The sequence below is a fragment of the Phoenix dactylifera genome, unplaced genomic scaffold, assembly GCF_009389715.1.
Source record: "Phoenix dactylifera cultivar Barhee BC4 unplaced genomic scaffold, palm_55x_up_171113_PBpolish2nd_filt_p 000841F, whole genome shotgun sequence".
NCBI lineage: Eukaryota > Viridiplantae > Streptophyta > Magnoliopsida > Arecales > Arecaceae > Phoenix > Phoenix dactylifera.
Window position 1 is genome coordinate 146,804 of NW_024068206.1, and position 24,526 is coordinate 171,329.

Genomic DNA, 24,526 nt, shown 5'->3' on the forward strand with positions numbered 1-24,526 from the left:
TGACTAGCAGCAGATCCATATGATTTATATGTAAAATTGTTTGGACAGACCAAATATAATTTTGATAGCAAAATTATTAATTCTATAAAATATAATAATTGTTATGATAGAATTAATATTTTCATTTACATTATATTATTTTGTTAATACTAATATTATTTTGATTAAAAAATAAGGTAAATACAAGGAATATATTAAATAATTTCATAGCATAAAGTTAAATTATAATAATATATTTCTGTCATAACTGTAAAAATGTTATTGAATAATAATATTATAATAATATGATTAGTAATATATTATAATATAATATATTTGATGAATCCTTTACATATAATTATAAAATATGTAATATATAATATTGATTTAATATATTAATAGTATATTAATATGCTTTTTTTTTTGTTGGGTTAAGAAGTTTTTTTATTTCTAAATATCAATCTAGCATCACAGCCCTACAGCCCCAGGGTGATCTTGAAAACCTATCCTCAAAGTTAATTTAAAATCATTAGATTGGGTGGAGGTTTAGAATCCCTGCCATGTAGAGTCCTTGAGGTGCAACTAAATAGGATAATTTCGTTACCTTCATCAACACCATCTGTGATCTTAAGATCATCGCCCCATACCAAATACTCCTAAGTTCTTATAAATCAAAGAAAATGTTTTGGAAAACCTGTCATTCTGAAAGGTACTTCAGCTTGAAGAAAATGAGTCTCACAATTTTTTTTCAAACTGAGAAGAAAGTGTAAACCCAACAGCAAGCCGAGCATTTGATAAAAAAGAGAACATTTTTATCTAATAGAAAATTAATGACAGTTATACACCTGCAGGGGGTTCACATCTTTTACGTTTTCTTTATATCTAAAGAAAGATCTTGTGGAGCTGCAGGTGAAGAATCTGGCTCATCCTTGTATCAGGTGAACTGGATTAGACATCATAACTTCAGTCCAGCTTGGGATATGGAGGATGGTCAGGGAGTATGTTCTTAGCCAGCAACTAATATAGGAAAAACTTTAATGGGCAGCACCTGGAGTCCATTAGATCAGGTCTAGCATCGATCCCAGGCAGCACAAGCAACTGTTGCTGACCAACTCCTTAGATTGATGATGCGGCTTTCCTTTTCGTAAGCCAGTAGCAAAGAAGCCTTGGTATTCTGCACGAAGAAATTTTGACTGGATTGATAGTTAATCAAGCTAGCCTGGGGATTTTGAGAAGTTTGCTAGACAATATAGTAACAGGAAATTCTTGTAAAATTTTTCAATTTCACATCAATTAAATACGAGGATTAAAAAAGCAAGTGCTGTCACAGAAAATTTACATGCTAATTAGATCAGAGCAAGTATTTGATAGTAATATTCATGACAACCAGGGAAGTTGAACTGGCAAACTGACGGTCATACATACACTTCTAGAAAATGAGCAACAGCTTCGGTGGTAATATGCTGGCTCTTTCTCCTCTTTTCATACTTACAGTCTCCTATCGAGGCGCAAATGGACAAATAGTATGCCCTCAGTACCTCGGGTTATTCTAATCTTTCTGTCGATATAGCTGTGACAAAAGAATATAATTAAAAACTCACAACGCAGGAAATATTCTAATATGAAACAAAAATGTGATGACAGATGGAGACGGCCGTCTGAACTTGTGATAAGAAATCATATTGTCCAGAAGATAAAAACCATGGGTCTGTGAAGATAGCGCATATGAAAAAAGAGATCCTCAGATCAATTCATATATTAATAGAATCTCAATATCAGATAAGGCAATATGTGAGTAAATTATCAGTATTGACAACTTACAGCAATTCCATGCGAAACTCGCTCTTAATATCCAGGGGGAATTTTAAGGTACCAACTGAAACAGCCCCATCTTTCATCGTGACAATGTACATGTTGCTGTTGGATATTCTGCTGTATGTGCAGCATCATTAAAATTGTAGAATTGCACTCCAGAAGCAAGAAAAGGAAGAAAGAAGAAAAAAGAAACTGCATGATGTTACAAAATGAAAAGTGAGATAAAGAAAAATAAGCAGCGGGAGAACGATGGATGCATCATTGAAAAATCATGCTCTTACTATGGTTAGTTAAGCCACGCAAACAAGTTTTTGCTGGACTTTCACCAATCACCAAAATACAATTAGGCTTTTTGTATAACCCTGGAAATCCAGTTACATAGAAGAAAACTAGAAACTAGAGAATAGTAATAAGGGAGGGTCTTTCTACTATGCTCTTGGTTTTAATAAGATCAAGGCTTGCTGTTTCAATACAGAACCTCATATTAGGGCTATGTTGGTATAGCATTAGTACATCTGGTACGAGGGTCAATTTGGTATACTGAGACTTGGTATGCACCCCATACTGAGTCTCGGTTTAGTACTAGTATGCTATAGTACACCGGTATGGGATAGTATGTACCGGTGCCAAGGATTGCCGAACCAGGCTGTACCTTCCGATTAAGGCCGAACCGAGCTGACCCGGTCCCAGACCGGGTTGGTTCGCTATAGAAAAATGGTTCCGGCCAATGCTGACTAAAAATACCAGCTAGAATTGGTAATTTTTAGCCAGTACCGGCCAGTACCAGACGAAACCGGATTCGACTCAGACCGGTTCGCACCGAGTCGGGGGCCAGTGACCCGCTATGGCAACAGCGGGCGTTGCAGATGCAGATGACCTCGCACGTAGAGTAGGATTCATAGATGTATCGAGTTCCGAGTCTTATAATGGATCCTATTATCCGCATCCACAGACAACCTATAATTCAAACTGATACGGATATGGATATGGTGCATCTAAGGTATCTTCCGATGGCTATTATCCTACGCAGCTCGGAGTATCTCACAGGTCGGATTTTGCTATTGGCATATTCGGATGGGCCCCTCCACAGCCGTATTATCAGCCAAAGGACACTTCTCAGAGCTATAGCTTTAGCGAGAGATTTGAGATAGCTTATAATCCGGTGTGCGTTCCTTATGCGATGAACATACAAGACTACAACGCCGCTTGGATAAAGGGGTGGGTTGATGTGCCTCCTGATTATGCTGATGATCCGGATATCTACGAGAGACATCGCCACTCGACTCAATTTTAGATATCATTATATATGTTTGTTGGACTTTAAAATTATGTAATTGATTGTATCTTGATTTGAAGATATTTTATATTGTTCAATTTATGATTTGTATCATTTTAAATCAATAAGATGCATCATCTAGCTTAATTTTGCCAGAAAATAATTTTGCCAGATAGAAAAATGTTTGAATTGACCATTTGACATAATACAAAAGTTTTGGAGTTCTCTTCTAAAGAATTGCCATAAGAAACTAATATCACCTTATCCTGGCAAAGTTAACTTTGTATATTGTGATATCTAAAATAAAACAATAATTACTGAGCATCTAATAAACAATGTGCTGACACTGTTCTGCAGGTAATAAAGTTACATATTTTACTACTTCAACGTTGAGTTTCCAATTAAGTAGATTTCCTTTATTTTTTTTTTTAGAGAGGATTCCCCTAAGGCCTTAACTTCGGTCGAGTGTGAAAGTCAAGATCCAATCTAAAGAAAAGGAAATTAAAAAATGCCGAAGTTTCTATCATGGGAAGCTCCACCCTAGATCCTATTTATCCAGAGAAAAGAATCTGAAGGGAGATCTAGGAATTGAACTCTATGATAATTAAAAAAAAAAGAACACATGACCATCATGTCATAGAAGAACAAGAAATAAAATTTCATTTGCCAGGGTTGTATTATATAGACAAAGATATCATCAAACAACTAGAGATGATAGTCCATAAATAATATTGTCAAAGGCTGTCGTACCAGATGGACTGTCATTTTCAAGGTAAATAGCTAAATTAGAGTACTACTACAAAATCCTAGATAAATCAAACTAGAAGAGGAAAGGAAACTATAATGTGGATAAAGCAATATTGATAACCAGGCTGCTATCATTCACATAACCATGAATGATGAATCTAATATATTCTAAACCCGTCAAGCATATTGAGGTTTTAATACCATTTCATGCAAGATAAACTATTATGGAATAAATTATAATTATGATTTATTTTCATGATCAAATTGAATTCATTGCCAATGATATTAGAAACACACATCTTTATTCCTTGCCGAGTCGCATGTTCGTTATTCATTTGCCAGCATGAGAGAGTGTTGAATGACCATTTTTAAAATAAATACTTTATGATGGCATTTAAGTTGATTTATCTATATTAGAGATAAATAATCTAGGAGGACAAAACAATTAATTTACAGCGACTGTCATATATAATCATAAGTGGAGCCACAAGAACCAACAAAGAGTTTTGTCATTGCTTCTATTTTTTCCATTTCCTCTATTTGTGTGTTTTCTCATCTTTCCCTTCTATTTTTTACTTCACTCAAGATTCAACCACAGATTATGAAAAATACATAAAAATGAATGAATCTAATCTTTAAGCACAACATCTAGTTTATTTATTCATTTATTTATTTATCCATCTATATCTTGGCCTTTAGGCATATAAATCTGTAGTTGGACTTGCCCTGGGTCTATGGTCCTGCTGCAATCCAAATCAATTTTAATTTTGTATTGGTTAACCAAAATCTACTCTACTTGCACCTAGATTATTTGAGGAAGCACTTGCACTTAGTTTCCTGCTAGCTACATATTTACATGAAATACTTGTTTTATTTTATTTTTTCTATTTTAAGAAATCATTATCTTTTTGTACTGTTTTCAGATGTGCTCTTAAGAACATATGGACTGGAGTAGTGTGTGTGTGTGTGTGTGTGTGTGTGTGTGTGTGTGTGTCTATATATATATATATATATATATATTATAGCATTTGCCATTAAATGTGGCGAGATATCAAAACCTGATGCAGGATATACATATTGCTTCAACAAACATGCAACAAACCAACAGAAACCACCAAAACAGGAGTCTCAGGGAACTCACATAAGATTGCCATTAGCACTAATTTTGAAACCTGGAAATGGGTCAACCAGATTCTCCAGTCGTCCATCTACTGTTACAATCTAAACGAATCAAATGAAATGAGGAACTAAAAGAATGCACATTGTCAAGAAATGGGACATAGCCATAGAAACATGATTAGTTTTCAGAATACTCTCAAACTTCATTCTTAGTGCTAACCTGTAAACCTTTGAGACCATTAGCAGCAATGGATGACCAGCTTTCATTTTTCATCTGCAAGACAGAATAGACAAAGCAGAATATTATTAGAAGGTTAAATCACGATAAATATCTATATTCACGGTGTTCAGAAAGTAGAATGAAAATTTAGGTCCTTGACAGAAGTATAATGCTATAACAAATGAAAGACCAGAAGAACACATTACTTTTGGTTTTGCTCAGGCTATGAGGAAAATTTCCATGGCATAAAGGTCCTTTATCCAAGCAAAAGAGTAACTCCTTATTAAAATCCATTAACTAATTGTAGTATGAAGTTTGAGATGAAGTTCTAAGTACAGGCGGCCATAAAATGCAAATGTTTAATGGAAGAAGGCAATTCTAAACAATTGAATGTTAGCTTTTGAACTCCTCAACCAGCTTCATTTTCTGACAGCAAGATAGAAAAAAACTCTTCTGAGTATTATTAGAAAGTGAAATCATGAAACATATATAAGTTCAAAGTTTGCAGAAGCTGAATGACATTAGGATTCCCTTAACAGGAAGCGGATGAAGCTACAACATGTTAAGGACCAGAAGTTAATACACATTTCTTTTGATTTTACTCAGGCTATGAGGAATCAAAATTGCCATGACATAAAGATACATCATCCAAACAATGGATGGGCTCCCCACGTCTTTTGCATCAAAAAAAAGAAAAAAAGAGAGAAGAAAGAAGAATGAACTACAGTATGGAACTCGATGCAAAATTCTAGATACAAATGACCTTATAAGATAACCTTTTAATGAAGGAACAAACACAAAATCCTAAACAATATGATATTGATTTGTAAACTATGCCAACAAAATAGCATTAGCAAATCCCTTATTAGCACCACAAATAAGTTTGGTCTATGTGAAGTAAGTTCTTAAATACTGGTCAGTAAGGTATGTGGTGCAGGAATCTAGTTGAGGTGCATTTGAACTGACCAAGAACGTGGATCGAGCAGTATGCCCTGAACTGAGCCTGGATTGAGCTAAACTGAGCAATCTGGCCCTAGTAATGCTCAGTATGGCTTTTATTTGGAGTTTTGTGCTCATTTTCGAACATTTAACTGTAAAAACCACTTGGTTTTAAAGTTCTATTAAATGTTTAAACTTAAAATTATAACTTCAGATGATAAAAGAAATCACTTCAAGAGAAGAAATTCAAGGTATTCAACTCACATTACACCATATCTAACACACCTACCAGCCAACACGCTCCTTCCAATCCCCCAAACTACTTAGCTTGGGATGTATCGAATTGTACTAAGAGCATACTGGCATGGTTTCATCCTCGGTTTGAAAAATCCAGCAAGAGAAGGGGAGAGAGGAAAAGTCAAGTGAAGCCGGCAACCCTTGTCGACTTTAGTTCAAGCAAGCAAAATATAAAAAACTGCCTTTGTTTCAAAAAGAAATAGAGGTTGCCCTATCATAACAAGGGCTTCCGACCCTCCCTCCGTCTATCTCGGTCTCTCTCTCCCCCCTCCTCCCTCTCCCTCCCCTCTCTCCCTCTCTCCCTCTTTTCCTCTCTCCTTCTCCCTCCCTCACCAACTCTTCCTTTATCAGTTTGCCCTAGAATAGCATGGCACGGTACCGTACTATACTGTACCATCGAGCAATTGGTACGGGTCTCGGTATCGATATAGCCATTTTTGGCGGAAATAACTAATGGTAGAGGAAGGAGATAGCCTAGTACAGGGCTTAGTTTGGATCCTCACCAAGTTTAGTTAAGATTTCGGGTCAGATCCAAGCTACAAGAGGACCTCGTTAGTCAGGGAGATTGTCAAAAGAGGCGACAATCATAAAGCCTCTATGTTTGTAGCCTTTAGCCGTATGAAAAGGAAGAAGTCTAGAGAGATAACACCAAGGGTCACCATTCATGGTGTAGTTCTGCATGTCTTTCCTAGCAGAGATTTCAAGAGAGAATTGACAAAATGCTGGTGAAGGATAAGAAAAAAGGTATGTGGAAAGCTATTGCATCTTGGTTCCACCTCAGCCACATCCCTGTAGATGCAGCCTACAACCCATACTACAAGTCTGCTATTAGCTCCATCCAAAGAGCCAGTCAGGGTGTAGATCCTCCTAGACTGAAGAATATGTGGTGTCCTACTAGACAATAACAAGTAGGAGTTAGAGAAGTAGATATCAAAGCAAGGCGGGTAGCTATAGATTGACTCCAATACATGATGGTTGGATAGGTCCTAATAGGTGGAGCATTATCAACTTTTTGATATATTGTGATATGAAGATATTTTTCAACTAAGTTAGTTAATTCTTCGGATCACATGAACAACACCCATTACATTCTCAATTTGATGGAGGAGATTATAGAACAGGTAGAGGAGTAGAACGTCATCCAGGTGGTCACAAAAAATGGACCACAATATATTGTTGTTGGGGAGATTCTCGGAAGCAAGCAGATGCATATTTTCTAGACCTTATGTACTATACACACGACATAGATATGATATTGATGGATATTTAGAAGATTTGTAGGATCATGTAGGTCGTCGAGATAGCCCGGACCATTACCAGATTTATGTACAATCACACATGGGAGCTATATTTGATGAGGAAGTAAACAATGGGTAAGATATTGTGGCTAGAAATCCCCTGTATTGCTACTAATTACATTGTATTTAATAGCTTTATTAAGAAAAAAGCACGCCTATGTCAGATACTTGTCAGTGCTAAGTGAGCCTTATCAAAAAGAAAGTAGGCCTGTGTCAGATGTTCGTCAGTGCCTGTGGCAAGAGAGCAGATATGCCCGAGCCATTAAAGAGAGTCATATTAAGGGCTTGGTTAGGAGTCAACAGATTTGGTAGCATGCCGAGAGAATTATGAAGGCTATCACACCATTGCATCGGGCGCTAAAGATCATGGATAGTGAGAGATACCCTAGATGGGCTTCCTATATAACATGATGATGGTTGCTAAGACCCAGATTAAGCAGACAGATCCAAAATATGGCCAAAAATATATTGACATCATTGAGCAGAGGTGGGACTATTAGATAGTTACATCTAGGAAGTAATGTTCAGTCATATACTTGTTCATCATATAATTTTGTAATATTATACTTAAAACAATTACCTCAATTCGAAGTTCCAGCACAGCATCCCAGGCAAGGTCTGCCAAATCGGGCCGAACCGCCCGGTTCAGGCAATACCAAACCGACCCAGTGCGAAACCGGGTCGGTTCATCATTCATATTCAGTTCCGGCACCTACCATCCGGAACCTATATTGGACCAACCAGAACCAGTCCTTTACCGCCCAAGACCTGCCAGTTCGATGCCGACTCAGTGCAAACTGACCAGTTCACACCGAGTCAACCCGGTTTCGAATCAGGTTGGGTATGGGCCACCTGCCACTTCGGGCAATCATCCAAGAATCTTAGAAGGCTAGCGATCTGGATCCTCTTATAAATGATGTCCTCTATAGACTTGAGCACAACTAGCCTACCTCTGCCCTTATCCATAGCAAATAATAGAACCATCTCATACAAAAGCACCTGAATGATCTTGTATATGTTCATTACAATCTACATCTCAGATTGAAATAGTGCTGAAGTCTAATGATCCACTTCACAATGACAGAATATGATGAAGAGGATCCATTGATTGGTTGGCTTGAGAGCCAACAGCAACAACTAGAGCTAGATGAGTCAGGATCACCACCTCTATCGGCTAGTTTCATAGCCAAGAAAGCTGGGGTGGACAAAGAACAATAGGCAGAACCAAGCTCGCCGTACCACACTAAACCGAGTAGTACAAGATAGATCATATCGTACCGATTCAGTACTAGTATATGATACGGAGGGCGTACTCGTACCGTATCGATTCAGTACCAGTATATGATACGAGGGCATACCGATATTCAGTACGCCAAACTAGCCTTGTACCATACCGTACCGACACGGTGATAGTGTAGCACCGATATGGGCTTGGTACTGAGATGGGGTACCTTGGGCAAAATGACATGCCATGTCCACATCAAGTTGACCAACCACAAAGGTCGGAGGGAGCTAATCGTTGCAGGGCTCCATATTTGAGACAGTCTTCCAAAAATTTGATAGGGATGCTAAGAAGATGCCATCATGGTACCAAGCCTACTCGAAGAGGTGGGCGTGGTTGATCCACCCAGCAAAGCCAAGCACAGAAGGGATCTAGGGAAGGAAGGTAGCTCCTCAGGTCAATAAGAAAGGAAAAGAAAAAAGAGCTATAGTTCTATTGGAAAGAGTTTAGGAAACTGTTCACTTAAATTTGGAGATCATTGAGTTTTTGGATGACTGATTGCCCAGATTGTCTCACGATACTAGCAGTGATGATAGTTCAAGCAACGATGCATCTAGGGGCCATGGAGGTAGTGGTGCACATAGCACGATAGTATATGACTCACAACTCCAGGATATTTGATTCTTCGGTAAGTTCCAGTTCACTCATACCACACAGGATAGAAATCATGGTGCACGATCAGGTAGAGCCTGCAAGAATATCATCGCATACAGGCAAGATCTGCCAAACCGATACCGAGACACGAATTATTAGCATGCTAGAAATAAAATAATTAGTAAGATATTGCATACTAGAAGAAACAACATAAAATATTCTAAAATCAATTAGTGATATACAAAATATAAAATGATACAATCAATTACATATATTTAAAATACTACATATATACCACTATCTAAAATTTAGTCAAGTAAAGATATCTCTTGTAGATATCCAAATCATTAGCATAATTAGGAGGCACATCAGCCTACCATTCTAATCAAGCAGCCACAGTCTTATACGCTCATCCCATTAGGAACGTACTCTAGCTTATAATTAGTCTCGAATCTTTCACTGAAACTCTAACTCTGCGAGGTGTCCTCTGATTGATAATATGGTTGTGGATGGGTTAGATCCTCTTTGAATCATCAAAATCAGCGCACTTTTTGGCCTAGGAGGTTTGAAAAATATTTGAAGGAATGCCTGGGAAGGCTCGGGAAGCCTTCTCAGGCCTTCCCACTAGTTAAAAACAAAGGGGGAAGGGAGAACCAGTTCCAAGTGGTTTTGAGTGGTTCGAGGCCAGTTCCGAATTCCATCGTCGAACCGACCCGGTCCCGCACCGGTTCGACACAATATGGCACAAACTGGACCTGGTTTAGCAGACCATGCATACAAAAGATAGACCCTTCAAGATCATTTGGGCCATGATACTGTCGTAGATGACATCAGGATCCTTGGATACATCTGGATCCAAATCATACACTAGATGCCATCCCATACAGCTAGGCTATGACCAGCATGGATCTGGTTCATTTGAGATATCGTATTTGAGTGGGTACTATCCTTCACAATCTCAAGAAACTCATGGATCAGATTTAGCTGCCGCCGATGATGCATCTGGCGGCCAGTAATAATAATAGTTTGAGGAACGATGCATTTGGTGCCCAGCAATAATAACAAATCGAGCGACGATGCATTTGGTGGCCAGAGAGGTAGTGGTGGATATGGCATGACAATATATGACTCACAGCCCAGGGTCTTCGATTCATGGTCAGTCCTAGTTCACTCATGCCATGTAAGATAGGAACCATAATGCACAACCTAGTAGAGCTCGAAAGCATACCATTGCATATAAAAGATGGGCCTCTCGAGATCATTTGAGACATAACACAACTATTTAGATGACCTCGCACATGGAATAGTGTTCCTGGATGCATCTAGACCCAAGTAGTATATTGGATCCTATTCTACATAGCTAGGCTATGACCCACATGAATATCCTTCATGCGAGGCATTGTATTTGAGTGGACTATAGCCTCAAGCAATTTACCGATAACATTTCATTATCGCAATCTTCAGATGGCCAGTTTACTATTAGACAAAGGAACAGTATCATGGTAGCTATTCGGCAGGTGCGCATTATGGGATACAGGAATATGAAGTAGTCCTCTTGGAAACTTAAGAGTAAAGTCCCAAGCCTGAACTATGATCATGATCATGACGTCTACAAGAGACATCGACACTCCATAAAATTTTAGATGTTGATACATATTTTATACTTTAAATCCATTAAATCGACTCCATTTGTTATATCGTATGTATATTTACTTATAAATAATTTAATTGCACTTCAATTCCATTTCATGACTAAAAGACATCAAAAGATTCAAAACAAAGTCAAAATTACTAATTAAACAACCATAATCATCAAAATAATAAGTTAAAAAAGGATTAAAAATAAAAAATAGAAAAACAAAAATATAAAGAAAATGTCACACTGGTCAGATAACCCATATGCTACCATGTATCATGTGTCGATACATTATTGAATCAGTGCCATATCGTACCGGTGGTTAAGTGGTAATGGCACCTGGTACTAGTTCGATGATTCTTAATTAAGATACATCAAAACAAAAAAAGATAAACTCCTCTCCTCTTCTCCCACCAAAAATAATATTCCAACATCCAAAAGTATCAAGACGGTATTCAAGAAGTATCCAAAAAATTTTCAAATGTATCTCCAAAGAATCCTGGCTAAGGTACGTCGTATCGGCACAAACTAGGCGATACAGGGCATAACGTACCGTACCAGTTCGGTACCGGTCACTCGGTATGTCTACCATACTGTACTGACACCGTGCTGGTGTGGCACCGGTACAGGATCCGGTATCGAGACAGCGAATCTTGATCCTAGTCATTTTTTTAAAAAAAAAGGAATGCTTATTTTAAGTATTAGGCACATATTTTGGCCATATCTAACGTGCATCAGTGTTTGATACATATTAAACATGGGAAGGCAAGTTAAATAAAGTACCATGCTTCTTAGATGACATATAAGCTAAGCACATAATTTAAAATAATAGGCATGTGTGGATATTATTCACATTAATATGAAAACAAAAAATACATATATGCTTGTTTTCATGTGCATGCATTCATGCATCTATAAATTTATAAGTACATAAATAAAGAAAAATATAGCAAGATGGATATAGAGAACGGTTGCGCTTATATGAGAATAAACCTGTGAAGCCCACAGTAATTGCCATTCTCCCTCCATAGTTACTGATACATCTGCAACCTCTTCCGGATTTAAAGATACAAGTTCATCAATCACCTGCTAATAAGGCATGAATGATTAGATCAATACGATAGGTAAAACTCTATATGGAAGTCGCAATGTCTGATGTTCAAGTCCCTTAGGTTGCACCTCTGTTACTCCTGTCCCACCAGATATGGCTGATAGCAACCTTTGTCTTGGTTCGGTTTCCTTTTGCAGCACAAATGTGGTACCCTGCACTATAGGTTGTTGCAATTTTTAATAAAAATGGGACTGAAATATGACCGGTTCTTGACATGCACTTGTTCATCAAGGAAACAAAAATAAATGAATATGCCTCTTGTGACAAAGAAAGAATAATACACAGGGAAGTACGACAAATTATCACACGGCTACCTTGTTCCCTCGTGAAATACGTATATTTCCATTATGGGATAAATATGTAGTGTCCAACCAACCCTTTGCTTCATCTCCAAGAAGCCTAAATGGCACAGGGTATGGAACCTTGAAAGGTAAGAATTTAAAGCAGAATGCTGCACGGTCAAATTGGAAAAGGATGCGTCTTCTATCTTTGATTTTTGCTGCTGCCTGGACAAACATGCCACATGATGTAAAGTCAACAGAAAAACACTTCAAAAATGGTCATGAATGGAGTGATGTATTTGTGACAATCAATACTTTTACCATAACTTTCTTCCAATTAACTGCTAGTGAAGCTGTAGTAAAAGCACATTTAACTGACTAAATACTTGAATATTCTTTCAATATAAAGGGAAGGTGTTAATTGTACGACATCTGGTTGGAGGGTTAGGGTCTGTGGACTCATTGTCAAAATGTTCTTCTTTTTTTTTCGTTACAGTAAAATGTTGCTTATTTATTAAACCAATCATGCATATAGCTGAAACAAAATCAATGGTTATGTTCATTTTAGATATTAATTGTGCATAGATCTATTCTGTACATGTACATAAATGGAACATATTGTGAATCAATGTCCGTCATACTAGTACTGGAACCCGTACGGGTCAACGGGCGGGTTGGTATGGTACTGGTTCAGTACTGCACCGACACACGGTATGCTTGGGTGAGCCGGTACCGACACACGGTACACTTGGGTGTGTCGGTTAGGTACCGACACACGGTACACTTGGACGTGTCGGTTCTAACCGACGCCTAATTTTTTTTAAACTGGCATGCCCTTTTTTTTGAAGATTTTCAAATTTGATAAATTAATAATCAATTTTTTTCAACTTTCTTAATGATTTTAAGTATAATTTAATATTTTTTGATATTTTCTGATGTTTTTATGATCCCGGTATAACCTAAATGATGCATTTTATTGTTTTAAAGCGATACACATCGTAAAATGATTAGTAAGAGTTGCATGTTACAAAAAACATGAAATATTCTAAAATCTAGTGAGATAAAAAATATAAAATAATACAATCAATTACATAATTTAAAATACAACATATATATCGATATCTAAATCTCATCGAGTGGTGATGCCTCTCGTAGATATTTGGATCATTAGCATGGTCAGTAGGCCCATCAGCCCACCCCTCGATCCAAGCGGCATAACAACCTTGTATGTTCATCCCAAAAGGAATATGCTCTGGGTTATAAGTACTTTCAGATCTCTCGTTGAAGCTCTGGTTTTGAGAAGTATCTTCTAGCTGATAATACAGCGGTGGAGGAGCCCATCCAAATATGCTGGCAGTAAAATCTGACCCATTAGATGCTTCGGGCTCCATAGGGAGCAACCACCAGAAGAGGATCACTCAGCCGCACTATATCTATATCCGTATCCATATAGATCATATGCTGCCTATGGCTATAAGTAATAGGATTTAAAATGTTAATTTTGTTAGTGGTCATACGTAAATACGTAATGCATGTGAGATCGAGAGTAGGAGGGAAAAGATTATATAGTATTTGAGATGCGATTTAACTGATTATCGTGATCTTGAGGGAAGGAAAGAATGGGTTTTGTGCAAGATCTTTCTTCTGACTTACTTGGGAGGAGGCACACTAACTTACGGTCAACACATTATCAAGAAGATGATTATGATCTAACAAATCAAGGTCAATGGGTATCCAATATTTTCCATCACCAAAATGCTTGCTAACCTAGTTAAATAACATTACAAAACCTCTGAATTGTCATATAAAACTAGCTTTAGTTGGGCAAACAGAGGGAAGAACCTAGCCAACAGATGGATCTTGAACTTGGTTAAACATGTTAGTGTTTGACTCTAAATTGAAAGAGGTGCAATTAACTCTGCATGGAAGGGAAGGGAAAACCTATCCCACTATTTCATCACTCAATTCACTACATAATCATACAATGTAATTACCCAATGCTAGTCTAGGCCCAAACAAAGTCATGCCAACCTAAGAAAGAACAGATTGGGTCCTACTTACTTTTGACTCAGATCTTGTACAACTAACTACCCCCATCAAAAATGACATCAGAATAGAGAGGCTATCTGTCAATGATATAAGAAACATGTAGACACTCAGATATACTCCTATCAAAAGTTTAGAAGCATTTTTCTACTAGAAGTTTGCAGATGATTTATTTATAATAAATATGGTCATACCTCTACTTTTAGCTCACCAATTGCATCTGAGAATTTCACAATGTTGGATACCCTTGGGTCATCTGTTCTAAGGTAAACCTCTTGAAAGATTTTGAAAAAGTCAACCCCGACAAATGTTCTCTGCAAAAAATGTAAAACATTAAGAGATTGGTAGGAAGAGGGTATGATTTTCAAAATGCAACATAAACTTACATTACTGATTTGAATTAATAATTGGATAATCAAGCTAAGAGAATTACTCAATCTTAGTAGAAGGATAAAGCTCGTACTTGAATCATATGAATCCTTCAAGTGAGATGTAAATCACTATTGCAGAACATTGCTACAAAATAGGAAGTAGCAAGGTTTAGAAAAAGCATATTCTTGACTACATATTATTATTCTTTCGTGGAAATTGTGGTAGAATTAATGGAAAAGGCAAAGGGTGTTTAGCTGGAAAAAAATTCTTTTGTTAGGGTCAAGATTCGCCGAACTGGTACTAGGACTATTATCGGTTGGCTGCCGAAACGATACAATAAGGGTCCATATCGTGCCATTCTGAGAGCAAACCATTATGCTTTTTCTGCTATTTTTGAACTGAAGCTGGTAAATGGTTTGCTGACTTCGCTGTAGCAAGTCGGCAAACCATTTGCCGACTTTATTTAAAAAATAACAAAAATAATAAAAGATCTCCTATTTTGTTTCGAAATAGGGATTCCTATTTCAAAAAGAAATAGGGAGGGCTTGGAAGACCTCTCTTTCTCTTTTCGAACGACGGGGGAGTCTCTCTTGACCCCTCTCTACCCACTTCCCTCTCCTCTCTCTCTCTCTCTCCCCACCTCCCTCTCCCTCTCTCTCCCTTCCTCCCTCAACCTCTCCCCCTCGTGCCCCGAATTTCTCGAACCGAGGGGTAGAACTGTCTCAATCCACCCCCAGTACAGCTCAGTACACCCCGAATTGGGTAGTTCGGAATGGTACCACGGGCTTCATCTAGTAATAATACCTACAATATGAAATCTAGGTTGAGGCTAGGGTGTGTTGTGGGACTTACATTTCCAGACCTTACTTGAATTGATCTGCTTTGGTATTAAAGTCTATCAAACACCTAAACTCTCACACCTTTTGAGATTGATAATGAGCTTCTACCCAGCGAGAGGCCCAAATGATAGGTGATAACATGTTTGAACATTTGTAGATGATAACAAAGGGTACTTTCAAAGAAAAATTTGTACGAAATAGCCCCCTTCCAACATATTTTCAGATTTACAAAATAGTGGGTTTTTTTTCTGGTTTTGCAAAAGGGGTCCTCTGACTTATTTTCTAAATTGTTTAACCCCTGCTCATGTGGCACCCCTCATTTCTCACTCGCCGAACGAGAAGGTAAGCGCCAGCTGGGCTTATGAATTATGGCCTTTGAAAAACCATGCTATACAGTTCTAAAAAGTTAAAGGCAGCTACCTACATATCCAATGGCTAAAAAGATAAAAGAAAGGACAGAAATACAGAATAGTTTCCACATCCAAGTTACATATTGTCCATCTCTCTGTTTCTCCATTTGCCACTCTCTTTGCTGGTTCTCCTTCCTTTGTCTCTTATCTCTCTTTCGGTACTGAAGAGACCCTACACTCTAAAGTTTTCGCTTCTTCATACGAAATAAATCAACCCAGTAGCCAAAGACAGAGCACATCTCCCCACGAGGAGGATCCATGATATTAGTTATGACTGATCCTATTGTTAAGGAAGAAGACTCTGTGCATCATGCAGAAGACCATGTTAGAGGCATGCATGTTTCCCCTTTTCACCCAGAACATGCTGCAAATTCTGGTTTTGATTATGCATATGCTTCTCTTGCTTTCCCCAATTTTGCATTTGTTTATAAACCCCAATATGACAATTTGTTGCACACCCTCAATGTCAGCATCCTTGCACATCCTGATTTCGTGTTTTGTTGCATGGCAGAATCCTTGCCCACCCCTATTTTTGACAAGATTTTGCACATTTCATATTTCAAGTCTCTTCATGCACACCCATTTCAACCAGCACTTTCATATACGGTACTAGTGGATTTCGCAATTTCTTAAACACTTCCAAATTCAGGGTCGATTAGGCACAACTGTAGACATATCAACTTCCAATTTGGACTGTAGTTCTTGCTCATTTGTAATTTTAGCTGCACAGGTAACCTCCATGTTGCTCAACCCTCAATGGCTCAATTCTTTATCGTATCGGAGCATCTCTATAGTATAACTCCTGCAACCGTCAAGTCTTCTTGTGAAACTATCTAGTATATATGCATAATTCTCTAAGAACTACTTAACAAGCTATTTAATTCTCCAATGAAATCGCACAACTCTCTAGTATAACTACATAGCTCTACAGTGGATTTCTACATCTCTCTTGTATACTTGCATAACTCTACAGTATCACTGCATAACTCACTATTGTAGATGTGCAAGTTACTAGTATAACCGTGCAAGCTCAATCATGTTTATTTTTTACTTTCTCATCCATTGATACCACCTCATCGAAGCAAAACTAGAAAGAAGGCCTTGGCCCTTGTGTGTCTTGGAGGAGCAAGTGGAGAAAAGAAAAGGCGATGGAACTTGAGAAAAGAAGACCATCAAGCAAGAACAAGGGAAGAATAAAGACCACAAGAAAAGCTATAACACTAGCATGTCACAAACAAAGACAAACAAAAGAAGGCTTATGAGGTCAAGAAGAAACAGCCTTTAAATCTTATTATTAACTTGTATTGATATGTCAAAAAGTTCTATAAGATTTTTTTGTGATGACACCAAGAAAGAAAATGCCTTATTTGCAACCACTTTCCGTAAGTGGCAAAACATCGGGTATTTAGGTAGATTTTGAACTTCCCAAACATGATTCAAGACCACCTCTAATGGTCTTCTTAGTAGGAATCTGTGTAAGCAAAACCAGTTTTTCTTCAAGAACTGGGGTCCTTTCACCTTCAGTAGTGCCAGCACCATGTTAGGACTACTTATATGAGACCAACCAGCATAACTGACTGAGCTTGAGGTTAAGCCTTATATCACATGTATCTCAAGAAACTTGAAAGAATTGGTTCAGAAGATCATATGATCAACTATGGCAAAGAAACTTGTCGAGCATGATGATCTAGAGTCCTTGGAGGGCTTTGTGAAAATTCCTTTTGTCTTTTGTTCTTTCTTCAATAGTTAGACAGTTGGACGACCGTCTAGGTGGTCTTTCAGACTTGATAAAAGTCCAATAAAGCATTGGACAACACTGCTGGCCAAGTGTTTTCCACATTCCAGAAGTTCCTCATCCATAGCATCCCTATCCACTCCTTGAAGGTGAAGATAAGGAACCTCATTCAGGCAATAACTAAGATTGAATACTAAATGGATTTAACTTTGTACTATATTGTGTAGCACTTTCTTTTGATCAAAGTAGTCCAAGGTTAACAGACTGTTTGTATAAAATATGGTTCTATGAGGTCATAGTATTTATAGGATCCTTCGGTCCCCGGTGTTTCACCTCAGATCTACCTATAGATTGGGTTGATGCATATCCACCAGGATATATTACCCCCTTTCTCCCCCACCCCGCATCCCCTAGTCTCCACCAACTAAGATCATGACCACTAGAAGGTTGAAAGGTGGACATCCATGATATAGGCAACATTGCACGACAGACCACCACTAGAAGGTTGAAAGGTGGACATCCATGATATAGGCAACATTGCACGACAGCACCATAAACATGAAGAAAAAAAGACACTAAAATTACATAATGACTTCATAAATCTGCGCAAGTTTTACCATTCTGTAAATGAAATATTACAAATCTATGCAATTGAATGAAAATTGATGCTTAATGTCTGGAATATTTTTGCTCGCCTTTGTGCATCGAACAAACTTATAAAGTTGGGATTAAAAATTGTGTATTTTTATCTAAGAATGTGTGTGTTCTTTTTTATACGAAACACATAGCACTTCTAGTGGAATACCATTGAATGTGCACAAAAACAAGTAAACTGTTACAATTTAATTGACCAAGCCTGCAAGTTTTAATATGAAACCTCATAGTTTCACCAATCTTGCGCAAGGCATGATACCATATAAAGTAATATAATGCTTCTGTTGACTGTCTTAATTATCACCATAGTCACCATCCATCAGTCCCCATATGTCATCAATGGCGGCCCAGCAGACAAGCTCTTTTAAGTCAGGAATTAAGAAGATTGAACAAGAAGTTAGAAGTTCTTTTAGGCCATATTTGAACACCACATTCAACAACATTCATAGATTGAGAGAAAAGAATGCAGGCTGCAAGGTGAAATTGAGGAGCTTGAACTCAAAACTTGGAGAGGCACAGTGAAAGCAGGCCAACAGCAAAAACCAACCAACACTCCTAGGAAGTCCACCAAATTAAAGTGCAAAAAATAATTCTGCATATATCCTCTACTATCCCAACATGATAGATGGAAAAAGTTGGAGAAGAGACTCATCTAAGCATTCAAAGATAGATGATCTCCAAAAAGAGAGTGGAGTGAAGAGATGCATAGAGGGTTGATGAACCTGAGCTTCCAATATTGGGGGTGTCATGAAGTACCTGCTGTACCTTAGCAATATGGTATAATATTCTACTGACACACGATATGCCTCTTGGTGCTGGCATTGCAAAAATGAGGTCATGTACCATGTTTTGGTATTGATCAGCATGGAGTTACCGGTACCTTTTTGGTATGGCATGGTATGGCTAGTACAAACCATACACACTGGCACTTAAAACCCTGCTAGTTAGTCACATGGTGCATTGGCTTGTGGTTGTGCGTCCAAAATAATAGAACTATAATAAGCAAAGGTAGTGGTAAGCGGGTCTGCAATTTCATTAGAAAACTTAATATTTGCCATATTGATCGGTACCGTACCAAAATACCGTACCATACTGGTACCAAATAGGTACACAGTCTCATACGGTACCGACATTCAGTACATCTCGCCATCTCATAGTGCATAGTGTATCGACACTGTAATAAGATGGTATCGGTATGGGGTCTGGTACCAAAACAGCAGACCTTGCCTCTAGCATGCACCTTTCAGAATGTTAGAATAGAGTATATATTAAAATTAACCTATAAATGGTCAGGAAGTATGGATGCTTCATGCTTCCTACCCTATTTTTCTCATTAAAGGATTATTACTCAACAAAGTCATTATAAAGAAGAGATATTCAGCTAATAGCCTAACACTGCCTCCTTTTTCTCCTGTCTGATAAGTTAGACATTGCAGATATCATGTAGTCCAAGTGCATAAGGGTCATGCAATAAAAGAATAAATAATCAACTTCCATCCACTATGAAGAGTAATCTTTAAGTCAAACAAACTTTGCATCAAATTGTGGATCAAAGTATGATTTATCAATGGCTAAGAGTGTTTGATGACTGCTCTCCACCTGATGTGAACACCCTAAGTTAGTCTCAAATTTCTGGCCAAGCAGCTAGCAAACTTAAGAGAGACAAAAATCCCACTACAGTATTATGCTAGTATTGACATCAAAGTTTCAGGCATTGGATATGGAAAAATTCATAAATGAAAGGACAGGTCTTCAATCTAATTTTTTACTTTAACCACTTCAATGAATGGCAACTTTATTTAGAGAAAATAAACAATAGTGATTTCACAAAAAATTACACCTCCATATGTATACGTTATGACATCTTACTTGTATTGGGGATGCTGTTCCAGGTCTTGTAGTGAAGATCAGTTGCCAGCAACCTTCAATCAGACTGGAACTTGTCTGCATAAAATTCATACATATGTTGCAGTTACATGCTTCATAATGCATAAAAAGGACAGGACATTACCCAGTTATAGTCCCAGCAACCTAGAGTTCTAGGAGGGGCAATCTAGAGATGGGCCTAAGCTTTGGCATTTTTTTCCCAAAGTGGCTTCCCTAGGGCTCGAACTCATGCCATCGTGCCTGTCAGTCCAAGCCTTCGGCCACTAAACAAAGCAATGGCCCCTATCCTTTATAATATATATTTTATCAAAATTTATGACTGTCAGCATACACTATTTATAGCTACAAGCACAAGAATAGCCATCTCTCCTTATTTCAAGTCATAACAATACACAGGGTCATTACAATATACAGGGTTTGCATCAAAGAAGTACCAATGCTAAAATTTCAAAAGAATATGATCACCTAAGGAAGGAAAGATAGTGGAAAATGAATCTGTCTCTAGCCACTGAGTTCCATTGAAACAATTCTATTAACTGTTTCATCCATCTTCACTTAAACTTCCTTATTCTTTATACAAAAAAGTCCTTGTGCACCACCACAGATCCTATCTTCCTTCGCTTATTTATGAGAGACATGCAATCAATCAAGTTGGAGGTTTAAGAGAGTCTTCACCATGGTTGTGTCCTTTACATGGAAACCAGAGGCCGAGGACTATATCTTACAGCACTTCATCGTATCATTCGATATCTTAAAGGCACAGTGGGTCGTGGTTTGTTCTTTCCTTCAGATTCTTCCCTTGCTTACAGCCTTTTGCAGATGCATATCATGTGGGCTGTCTCGATACTACGTGTTCTACCACTGGTTGTTGTGTTTTCTTAGATTCATAGCCAATTTCTTGGAAATGTAAGAAGCAGGATTGAGTTGCTAAGTCTTTTACTGAAGTTGCATATCGATCTATGTCATCCGTTATTTGGAATCGTCAACTTCTTATGAAATATGGTGTGTCGTACCAACCAATACCTCTTTATGTGGATAATACGAGTGCCATTCGAGTTGCTCCTAATCCTGTGCACCATGAACGCACAAAACACATGGAGGTGGACTATCATTATATTCAAGAACTTGTAAAAGATAAAAATCTCGATCTTTCTTCATGTATCCTTTCATGATCAAATTGCAGATCTCTTCACCAAATCTATGACATAGGCTCGTCATGCTTATTTAGTTGGCAAATTGATGCTTGTTGATCCCCAACATCAATTTGGGGGGGATGTGAAAGGAAGACTAACTCTTGATTTGGTGATCATCATAAAAATCATGGTCAATACTACATAATATGTATAGTTGATGATACATTCCATTTATAGCTGATTGCATATATCATATATAGCTGATTGCATATATCATGCATAGAGGATTGCATATACTATGTATAGCGGATTGCATATATCATGTATAGCTGATTGTATATACCATATATAGAAGATTGCATATATCATATATAGATAACAAGATATGTATATATAGGGGTCCTTACCCTCGTGAATATGCAACAAGTTTCTCTCTTCAAAACTCTCCCTTTGTTATCCCTCTCTCTGTTCTCTTCTTGTTATTACTAAAGTTTTGACAAAATTATCAAACATAAGCATCTTATGCTCTAAATTAAACACAAATACACATGCATATGCTCATATTTATGCATTATGTGGATGCATGAGCATAGGCACAACACAAATTCTGATCTCCATGCATGCTATCACCTAATTGTCATCCATGGACAACATGAGCATTTTATAGCTTGAAATGAAACTTTTCCACTATCCAATAGTCGAAGCAAATTTGAACTGACAAATGCCAAATCTTGATGCAAGAGCAAAGGAGATTCAGAGCTCAAAGTGCTTTTCATAGGTGAAAAAATCAAGAAGCTAACTATGCCTTCATGGTTTGGAATATCAGCCTGTGTCTGAATATCAGGCATCTTGAGCCTCGAGTTCTTCAATTTCACTTGAGCCCATGTTGGCCTGTTAGAAACTGCTAGAATTATCATAACTACTGCTGTTCTACATAATTAGCATAAATTTCGCAGCCAACACTGCATGAATGCAATCATAACAAGTAGGAATCAAACACTTGTAGCATTTTAATTTTACCCTCATAGATCATTGTATATTATAGCATAACCAATCAACTTCCTCTAGCAATGTTCTTCAAATCAATAGATGATCTTTTACATTAGAAATCAACCAACATATCAACAAGCATGTGCATTTCTAAGACTACCTATATTTGGGCATGCAAAGGTAAATTGTGATGCCATAGTTATACAGGAAAACAAAGAGAACATATCCATAAACTTATAACAAAAACCAAGTTTTTTATGCATTCAGTGAATAGAGAGGCTCACAGGTTCAGGAAGACCTTGCAGACTCTCCAGGGTTTGCACGGCACGCTCGACATCCTGTGAAATTTACAACATTAAACTTAATGACATAATAATCGAAGACCATGACAAAAGAAATCTCCAAGAAGACTGCAAGCTTTGAAGTTAAAACACCAAATAGAAACAGAATCCAAACTGTCCATTTGATTGAAATCAGCTGGAAATCCTCAAGAAATTGGGAAAAGAGACAATAGAGAGGCAGTGCCTGGAGCTGCTGGGGAGAAGCGGCGCGGCCTCTACCCTGTATCCCGAGAAGGGATTCGAGGAGGACAGCTTCGGGCTCGGTGAAGGAGAGCTGCTGCTCGCCTTCGAGCAGAGAAGACGAGATGGGACGTAGGTATGGTCTCCTCCGGTGGGCTTTTGGGAAGAGATTGCGGGGTCTTGGAGCTGACGGCGGGAACGGGGTGGAGAGGCGGTAAGAGGGCAGAGGAAGGCCAAGCGTTACAGCTCCGGCGGCCATCTCAGGGGACTTGTTTGGCTTTGTTCCTCCGAGTGTGGTGAATGAGCTTTGGGAAACGAAAGGGTCTGAGGGCAACGCCCGGGATCGACACAGCCGGTTCCACATGCAGCAAACATGGTTGGGAACCGTTATCAGCTGTGTGGCCTGGGATCTGATGTTTTGTTAAGAACACAAAGCTTGTTGACAATATTTTTTAACTTTTTTATCACAAGACTATGAGATTTTATGTATTGGTAACATCTTTGATATCATAATATTATTTTAATTAATAATGCATAATTATAATTGATATGCTTCAGATCCGACCTTTGCTGACATCATCTGAACCAACTAATGGTAACCCACCACGTGGTTTCTGTTAAAGGCGCCATGAAGTTATTTACATCTTCTCCAATGGACGGCGATTATACTTCAACCCAAAATTGTGTGCAGTTAAGCCCCGCGTCGTGCATAACACGCGGATGGTTACCGAGTAGTTAAAGCACATGTCCATCTTATTTGGTAACGAGCACCAACTCTCACCTTATATAAAAAGCACCTAGGGGACCTAGTGGTACGATCTCTCATGCACTCAATGACATCCTGCAATTCTTACTCAAATCTCCGCTATTTCTTCAAAACCTTAGGTCCCCTGTCGGACAAAATCAAGCAACCCTTAGGTGTAGACTTTCTTTCTTATTTTCAAGTTGTATAATTAGCATCAACTCACCGTCGACTGCTCTCACCAGCTTATCTTTTCAATTCGGAGCTTATTCAGCCTTTTCAAGCTCGATACTTGGATTTTGGCGGTAATAGATTGGTGCAAGAGGAAAGGTCATGACTTATTTTGAAGATTTGAGCAAGTTTGCCATCATGAAATCGATGAGAACTCACCAAGACACCACTATTCCCACTTAACGAGAGGTTCACATGGAGTTAGATGCCTTTCATTAGAGTCCCCAGGGAGCTCAGCCTCCTCAAAGCTCTCAACTAGTGCCCGAAGTTGTCAATACCAAGCAATTTATCCTGCTCGTGCAACAAGTCCAAGTGCTTATAGCAGTCGTCCAAAATCTGCAACAAGTAACCACCAAACTTCAACAGGCGAAT

General features: G+C 38.1%; 1 protein-coding gene across 12 annotated transcripts; it reads right to left on the reverse strand.

Annotated features, from left to right (window-relative positions):
- Positions 1-698: 698 nt before the first annotated feature.
- LOC103710538 (probable plastid-lipid-associated protein 12, chloroplastic) lies at positions 699-23,529 on the reverse strand. 12 transcript variants are annotated; one of them, XR_001879655.3, is made up of 13 exons: positions 23,186-23,525; positions 22,945-22,998; positions 20,520-20,594; positions 14,835-14,954; positions 12,628-12,819; positions 12,382-12,465; positions 12,196-12,288; positions 5,157-5,210; positions 4,959-5,038; positions 1,801-1,911; positions 1,405-1,549; positions 1,282-1,300; positions 1,028-1,128 (listed from the first exon to the last, which is right to left on the reverse strand). XR_001879655.3 is itself a non-coding variant. In XM_039120613.1 (12 exons), exons 1-11 carry the CDS (start codon positions 23,438-23,440, stop codon positions 1,049-1,051), a joined length of 1,242 nt encoding a protein of 413 aa, XP_038976541.1. In that variant the 5' UTR covers positions 23,441-23,527; the 3' UTR covers positions 699-922; positions 1,028-1,048. The 12 variants fall into 12 exon arrangements, 7 of the variants coding, with proteins under 7 accessions (XP_038976541.1, XP_038976542.1, XP_038976540.1 ...); XR_001879656.3 differs by lacking the exon at positions 1,282-1,300 and having other exon boundaries at positions 699-1,153; positions 1,801-1,908; positions 23,186-23,527; XR_003386339.2 differs by lacking the exons at positions 1,282-1,300; positions 1,405-1,549 and adding an exon at positions 699-922 and having other exon boundaries at positions 1,028-1,153.
- Between the last annotated feature and the right edge of the window lie 997 nt (positions 23,530-24,526).

Coding starts and splice junctions, on each gene's coding strand:
- LOC103710538 (XM_039120613.1), bottom strand. CDS start 23,440: ATGGCCGCCGGAGCTGTAACGCTTGGCCTTCCTCTGCCCTCTTACCGC. Junction 22,999..23,185: donor CTTCTCCCCAGCAGCTCCAG/GCACTGCCTCTC, acceptor TAAATTTCACAG/GATGTCGAGCGTGCCGTGCA. Junction 14,955..20,519: donor GAACAGCATCCCCAATACAA/GTAAGATGTCAT, acceptor CATTTTTTGCAG/AGAACATTTGTCGGGGTTGA.